The sequence below is a fragment of the Anoplopoma fimbria genome, chromosome 19 (assembly GCF_027596085.1).
Source record: "Anoplopoma fimbria isolate UVic2021 breed Golden Eagle Sablefish chromosome 19, Afim_UVic_2022, whole genome shotgun sequence".
NCBI classification, from domain to species: Eukaryota; Metazoa; Chordata; class Actinopteri; order Perciformes; family Anoplopomatidae; genus Anoplopoma; species Anoplopoma fimbria.
In genome coordinates, this window is record NC_072467.1 from 14,788,788 (window position 1) to 14,796,663 (window position 7,876).

A 7,876-nucleotide genomic window follows, 5' to 3' on the forward strand; every position below is an offset into this window, starting at 1 on the left:
AAGACATTGGACAACTAGCTACCTCTCCTACATTCCTGCTCAATACTCATTAATAACACAGTTGTAATTAATATAAATGATCACTATTCAATCCAACACTGAAATACAGATGACTCGATTGAAAATAAAAAATAATGAACAAACCAACAGTTGTAACTGTGAAATGGTACAAATGTTGTTAAATTTGAGTTTGCATCTAAATGTGTGTGAGGACAAGTGACATCACTGCACCTGGCATTATATGGATGGATAGATGGGCCTGTGTGTGTGTGTGGGCATGGGTGCGACACAACACAAGAGAAGACCAAAAAACTACATTGGACTTTGTCAATGGGATAAGCAATTGAAGTACGATTGGGGGGCTTTAGTGTGTGTGTGTGTGTGTGTGTGTGTGTGTGTGTGTGTGTGTGTGTGTGTGTGTGGTGTGAGGGGGAAGGAGGTCATACTGAGGTGGCAGCGTGAAAAGAAAGAAGGGTCCCAAAAGAAGTTTCTAAAGCGTAGGCAATGCACTGCTGAACCTCTTTCTGGACACACACACACACACACACACACACACACACACACACACACACACACACACACACACACACACACACACACACACACACACACACACACACACACACACACACACACACACACACACACACACACACAGCTCTTTGCTTTGTTCTGCCTGGAGAAGCAGGCTCCCTCGCTTTACATCTTATCAGAGCCCATCTTAACAGAACCCTCTGTGTGTGTGTGTGTCTGTGTGTGTGTGTGTGTGTGTGTGTGTGTGTGTGTGTGTGTGTGTGTGTGTGTGTGTGTGTGTGTGTGTGTGTGTAGGGTCGCAAGGAAGGAAGCGATTTTCTTCACACCTCCCCAGTTGGGACGAGAAAAATGTGTGCGGCAAGCGCAGGGAGTGTATTTATGCAATCGGTCTGTGTGTGTGTGTGTGTGTGTGTGTGTGTGTGTGTGTGTGTGTGTGTGTGTGTGTGTGTGTGTGTGTGTGTGAGTGTGTGAGTGTGTGTGTGCTCCAGGGACCCTGGAGAAATCAAGGTAGACTGCCACAGACTTCCTCTCTCCCTCCACCTCCATCCTATTTCTCCTTTTCTCCTCCTTTCCTCCTCTCTTTGTCTCCCCGGTCTCCTCCCCACTTCTCCTCCTCTCCTCTACATTCCCTTTCCTCTCTCTATCTCTCCCTCCATCAGGTTTGTATGAAATACAAACAGGGAGGACCTCCTTGTGCACATCATTCATTGTTATCTTTAGGGATGGCTATCAAACCTCAAGACTTTTCGGTGCTCACCAATCCAATGATTCCTAACTTCAATCACACGTCTGGCAATTTTCGACTGTATTTTATACTGACAATTATCATCCATAGGTGTTGAACGTTGTTTCAGAAAAATAAAAAGTACTGATTTTGTTTACACTGGTTGTTTGTTCCATTTGCAAGAAAAGTACGTAATTTCCCTGACGAGTGAATGAACATACTAAAAGCGTCGGGGTGAAAAGCGTTAGGAGGCGCTCTGCTCTCAGTCGACCTATACCAGGTCTTGCCCTGTTTTGTTGGGTGTCGAGTGTGCCTCGTCCAGACAAAAGACTCAGTCTGAATGCAGTGAATGCAACGGTCCTATAGAGCAGGCTAATGGAGAGAAGTGTGGAAATCACCTATTGGTTGGTCTCAGCGGTGGAAAGAGAAAATACCCAGGTTGGCAAAGAGGTTTTTTTTTTTCCAAGTGGCCCACCCAAATAGACCAGCCTCCACCCAAAAAAAGATGAATTTTCCCTTTCATACATCACTAGAGCTGCTCGTGTTTGGGCATTAAACATATGAGAACTTTGGCTTCTTTTGTTGAATTAAAAAAAAGAATTCTGGGGAGAAAAACAGCCATTTATTCACGAGAGTAACATATTGAAGAAAGTATTTTTTAAGTGTCTGATACCGATACTACTAATATTCACGCTGGTGTTGATAGATTCAAAATAATACTTCGCTCTAATAGACAGAAGAAAAACTAGACAGAGGAGATGGATGTTGGTCAAAGAAGAGAATGTAAGACAGAGTAAATGAAATGTTTCAGCTATGGCCCAAAATAAATGTAATCTTTCCTCTTTTTTTCAAGCTGGGGGATAATTAATGATTGTAATCTTTTTTGTGTGTAAAAAAGACTTATCCATAGTAAAGCAATCATAACTTGCAGGACTTTTTCACAATTTTCTGACATTTGACAAATTATTAAAGATTAAAACATAATAAGGAAAATAACGGTTAAATGCATTCTTACACTTAAAGAACCTGTTTGCTTTATTTTATATTTAATGCTGGTAAAAATAAATGCATTGTTGTACAAATCTTGAGATATTAGTTTTCCAGAGAACAAAGGGTTGGGAGGCAGGACACTGGCCTTTTTTTACACAGGATTAGAAGGGGATACAGAGCTACAATTGGTAATTTAGCAAGGCAAGTATAAGATGTTTGTTGGAGCAGAACCAGCAAATGGACTCCACTTTATATTGTCGGAGAGTTTTTAAGATAGAGTAATGCACGACCAAATAACCAAAGAGTGAAAGCAGACCTGCAGTCAAAGCAGAATTCATGACGCTCTACGCTCCACACACCTAAACACTTCTGAGTCTTAGGTCGACATCCTCCATTGCAACTCTCAACACGTCAAACGAGTGAAGCTGAAGACACATCACTGAGCGTGTGAGCTACCCACAGAGACCATGAATGCAACGCGGAGTCGTTTCAAAATGGGCTCTCTTTGCCCTTCACGTCGCCTAAAAACAATAATAACAGTAAGTGGACATGTGTTACGATCATCCAACAGAACAAGAAGTCAATCATTTTATGTTTTTGTTTTTTAAAGAAGCTTACATTCAATGTTACTCTTTTAAACTCAATGCTACAGGCACATTTCAGCTGGTACTCACCAGGTATTGAAGCCCAATACAGATTTGATACACGTTTTTTGAATGTCAGAGTAGTCAAAATAAATACATAAATATCTATAGACACGTACCAGCTTCACTTTCTGCTCTCTCTTTTCTCTCAGACAGTGAGTTGACACATCCACACATTATTAATCTTTTAATAAAAATCTACAATTTCATGCCCTCAATGTTGCATCAGTTTATCCGAATGGTATCGAAAATGGAATCAAATACCGGTATTTTTTTATAGGAATTATAATCCAAGTATAAAAATTCCAGTATTGTGACAACACTATGTCAGAGCATGTGCAGGACTCTGAATGCACCAGGAGAACCACTTTTTAATATACTAATTATTACTCAGTCACTCAAGTAAAATATTTGTTCCTCCCTGTTCATCACCGCAGGGCAGCCCTTTGGGAATTACAGTATTTATTTTTAACTATTTTATATTCCGCTATCTGAAAAAATGTCACTGTGGACGGAGGTCTCTACTGACATGGAGACACAAGTTTGTAGTTCTCACAAGAACGCAGTTTTTAAGATTAAACGCCGTGGTGTGGACTTAATATCATATGAAAAAAAGCACCATTTACTGAGTGATCCGACAGCCCGTCAACACACACACACACACACACACACACACACACACACACACACACACACACACACACACACAGCTGTGATGTTTGCCCTGAAGTGTGTTTGACACCACTTTGGTGTTTCTGGCCGGTGGGTGTGAAGCGTGCGTACATGTATTCACCTCAGTGCCAAACGTAGGACTGCTTTCTTATTTGTTCAGAACAAACCAGAGCGAGAGTTTTCTGCACACTCACTGTTTAGGTCGGACTCGTGGTGTAACATATTAATAGTCATGATGCTTGTATGCAAAAATGAGCCAATATACTTTGCTGCCTGTTGTTAATGTAATATGAGGAATGTGTGATCGCAAACACCTGGAAGCCCCTTGATGTCCTCCAGGATTCATTTATCATATTATGTTTACAATATGTCTATGATTTTGTCCCACTGATAAACAGTTGTTTTACTTGTTTGTTATACTGTCTGGTGTTATAATTCAATGAATTCCAATACTGTAAACAATGCGATGTTTTTGTTCAGTGTCATTTTAGGAAAACATTCTATAATTGGTCAAAAATAACTGAATAAATAAATAAAGGTGCTTTTTTCCACAAAAACTTTTTTTTAACAATCTAATCAATACAGTATCACAAAACATTATATCAGGATACTCAAGAGACTCAATATTTTCTTACACCACTATTATTCTGTAAAAGTGGTGTTCATTGGTGAGGATTCTCTCGGTGAACAAAACGTGTAAGTATCAAGAATGTATGTTGAGGGAACCAGTGTGACGCTGACTTCCTGGTTAGCCTACTTCATCCCTGCAGCACTCTATGGCATGTCTGTCTGTCCAGGCTGAGGGATCCCTCCTCGGCTGCTCTTATGAGCTTTCCTCCATTTCTTCCTGTTTAACTTTTTTTCTTCTTATCAGAATCAATGGTCAAAGGTTGCAGGGTGTTGTATGCTGTACAGACAGTAACAACCCTCAGGCAAATTTGTGATTGGTGATACATAAAACATAAGTACACTACTACACAACTGTTTTGACCAAAAGTTCCTCAGTGTCATAACATTCTGTTTGAGGTTGTAAATAGTTGTCATACATTGGTAATCATGACGCTTTTGTAAATGTGTTCTTTTGGTGTTGGACTCTTGACCCCTTATAGAGTCAGAATGATTAGTGACCTTGTTTGACTGGAGTAAAAGTCTGGCAAAACTTACTTGAGCAAACGTTTATTTTTGCACTTTAGATATGTTACGTTATGGGTATAATGCTGTTGTAAGTCTGCAAATGCTGTTGCTGTTGTATTACCGTTCTGTTTCGTCAGTGGACTTGATGTTCACACTTTTAGGAAAATAGAGCCGTCAGAGATTATACAAAATGATCAAAAGCCTTACAAATTAAAACTATTATTATTATTAATAATAAAAATAAAAAAAACTGCATGAAATATCTGAATAAAGAACAGGTAGAGGACTCAGAAGCCGACTACACATTCAGTAAGTTGGCACCATGCGGTTTTCCATCATAAATGTGTTGCCCCTAAAAAAGAACTGAACTAAAAGAGTACTAAAGGCAGTACAATGATATATTATATTCACTTTTTTTTTTTTTTTTTTTTTTAAAGGAGCAGCTCGCTCCATACCCACAGACCGAGTGGATACATTTCCTTTGTTCTTTAATATACTTAATCTGACCCAATAGAGAAAACACACACCATCTCTAACAACATCAAACCTAAATTTGGATGTACAGTTTGTTTAGATATCTTCATTTCCACCATTAAAACATTCTGAAATCAACGGTGTAATCTCTTGAGAATTGCACCCCGGACCACAACGACACTTCAGTCTGATTTGAGTTCTGACCTTTGGGACTCTTTAACCACCTTGTTTTTCTGACTGGTTTAGCAGGCGCAGAGAAATCTGGCACTCCAAAATGTATCTGAGGGGAGGTCAATGTGACGTTTCAAGCGAGGACTCAAAAGCGAGAGCGTCACATTCACTCACCGAGGTGACTCTTTGGAGGGTAAGCTCACTGGAACTCATCCTGCTCTTGTAAAACTAGTGATGGGCACCATTATGAGAACTAGTCTAGAGCTCATGCTGACAGTTATATGAAGGCAAAGCTTTAAAAGGCAAAGAACAGAGCATGTCTTGAGGGAAAATGTTTACATTCTCATCACCAGATCTGTACTTGAGGTTATTATGCATCTTTTACTGAACCATTATCTCCATATATGTGTTATATATGTATATATATATATATGAACTATCAGAGCATTAAATTGCAAAAGCTTTAGTTTTAAGATGCAAGCAGAGCTAGCTAATGCCTCGCATCCATATGAGAGGAGAGCTAAGCTCCGCCTCTGACTGGACAATTTGAGATTAAATAGTAAAACCGCAAATCAGGCACAGGGAGAAAGTAATGCTTATGAAAGACATCACTGTTAAACATCCTTTTTTTAAGAGCGTCCAGACGCGTTTTCTCCCCCCCCCCAAAAAAAAAGAAGACATCCCGGCTTCTTTTTTCACTATCAAAGCAGAAACCCTGCGTGACACCCGACACCGAGCAGGAATGAGCTCGAGCTGCCGAGGCCCGAGAAAAATAGCCCAGGCACGAGCTTCAAACTTCATTTCTGCTCCGACACATTTACACTCGTCCACCAGCTGAACCGGCTGAAACAAAGCGCGAGAGGCTGTTTCGGTACACTGGGGGGGGGGTTCTCCGGTGTGACGCGCGAACCCATTGCAAAAAAAAGTTTCGAGACTTTTGGTCGCGAGTACTGTGTTGTAGTACCCTTGGGACACACACACACAAAAAAACCTCAACTTTCAGAACAAGGAATCACGGCTAGTGCTGGACTCAATGCGGGGGGACGTGAGAGGGGATCGGGCGCACGGATACAGCCGGGGCGCAGCGCGTTAACGACGGCGTTCTTAACGTCGCGACCCCCCCCCCCCGGTGGCTCCGCGTTCCTTGTTCCCTGAGGATCCATGTTGTTAACAAAAAAAAAAAAAAAAAAAAAAAAAAAGTCAACGTACCGTCAACCGACAGCAGGCAACTCCACAGCAGCAACGCCACCAGCAGACCGCCCATTTCAAGTCCTCTGCGCGTTAAATCCATAACTCCCGCTCCATTTTTTGGTGATTTACTTCTTAATTAAGTTGTAAAGACGTCCGCTTGTCCTAGTGTACATGTGCACGCACGGGCCAGTGTTCCGTAGACCGACTAGATACGCGTCTGCACGCCTGAGTCTGACTGCTCCTCTGTGCGTCCCCCCTCTATCGACTAGACTTTTTTTTTTTTTTTCTCCCAGTTAAGGCGCTCGCGCTTCTTGCTTTATACTTTGGACTGTCGAGCTCGCGCACGGATTGAAAGGGCAGGGGACGTCCGACACGAGGCAGCACGGTTTTTTTATTTGATTTTAATTCTCTAATTTGACTTTTTGTGTTATTGTTATAACTGTGTATTGGATGTAAAACTGCAGCGCAGGCTACTCTTTTCCAATACATGTTTGCACGAAAGTTGCAGCATATATTATTACTTACATTAAGATAATTAGTTTTTGTATAACAAGATTTTGGAAAATGTATGTTTAAAAATGAAAACAAGACATTATCTTATTGAATACACGCTAGTTTGTATACATCTTCAGAGGTGAAATATGACCAAAAAGCCAGGGGTTGTTTTGTTTTATTGACATAATAGAGTCAAAGGTTTTTAACAGAAGGAATTTTCAATAGATAGGAATGAAACTGTAAAGTGTTGGTGGATGCAAGAGCTACTGAAGTGGAGAATTCTGGCTCAGAGTCTGAGAAAAACTAATTTAGAGAAAACGGCCCGTTTGAGATATTTTTTGTAAAATGACATACATTTTGAAGACAATACAGGTGAATAGGATAAAAAATATACTTAAAGATAGCATAGTGAAATTTTACCAGCTGATTACTTACATTAAGGATATTTTTTAAATATCTGGTTAAAAGGTTATCTGGCATTTTATGCTAAAATATGCAAATTAGGCATTATCTAATGGTATCTTTTTGGTAAATTTATCAGAAATCTACACATGCAAATAGAGAAAGTAGTAAAACAAACACCTAAAAGTGTATATTGGATGTTTTCTTTCCAATAGTTTGAAAACCGACGTGTTATAGAAGCAAAACTGTCCAAAAACTAAAAAACATTACCAGTGAATGAAAAATGTTTTTTTGTGTTTCCCCTTAAAACAGAAAATGTATTCGTGGTCAATGTTATTCTGAAACAGGATATCAGGTGATAGGTTTAAAGTAGTAAAAAAATAAACCTTTACACAGTTGCAGTAGCGTGAAACAAAGTAAATCACCAGTTAATATATTGTGTACA

At 40.0% G+C, this 7,876-nt stretch overlaps 1 protein-coding gene across 1 annotated transcript in view; it reads right to left on the reverse strand.

Moving 5' to 3' along the window:
- Positions 1–6,811, reverse strand: part of lrp5 (low density lipoprotein receptor-related protein 5) — a 64,323-nt gene extending 57,512 nt beyond the window's left edge. The window contains 1 exon segment of the mRNA XM_054619227.1: positions 6,553–6,811. Within this exon segment, the coding sequence (XP_054475202.1) occupies positions 6,553–6,634 (82 nt within the window). The 5' untranslated portion in view covers positions 6,635–6,811.
- Positions 6,812–7,876: the final 1,065 nt, after the last annotated feature.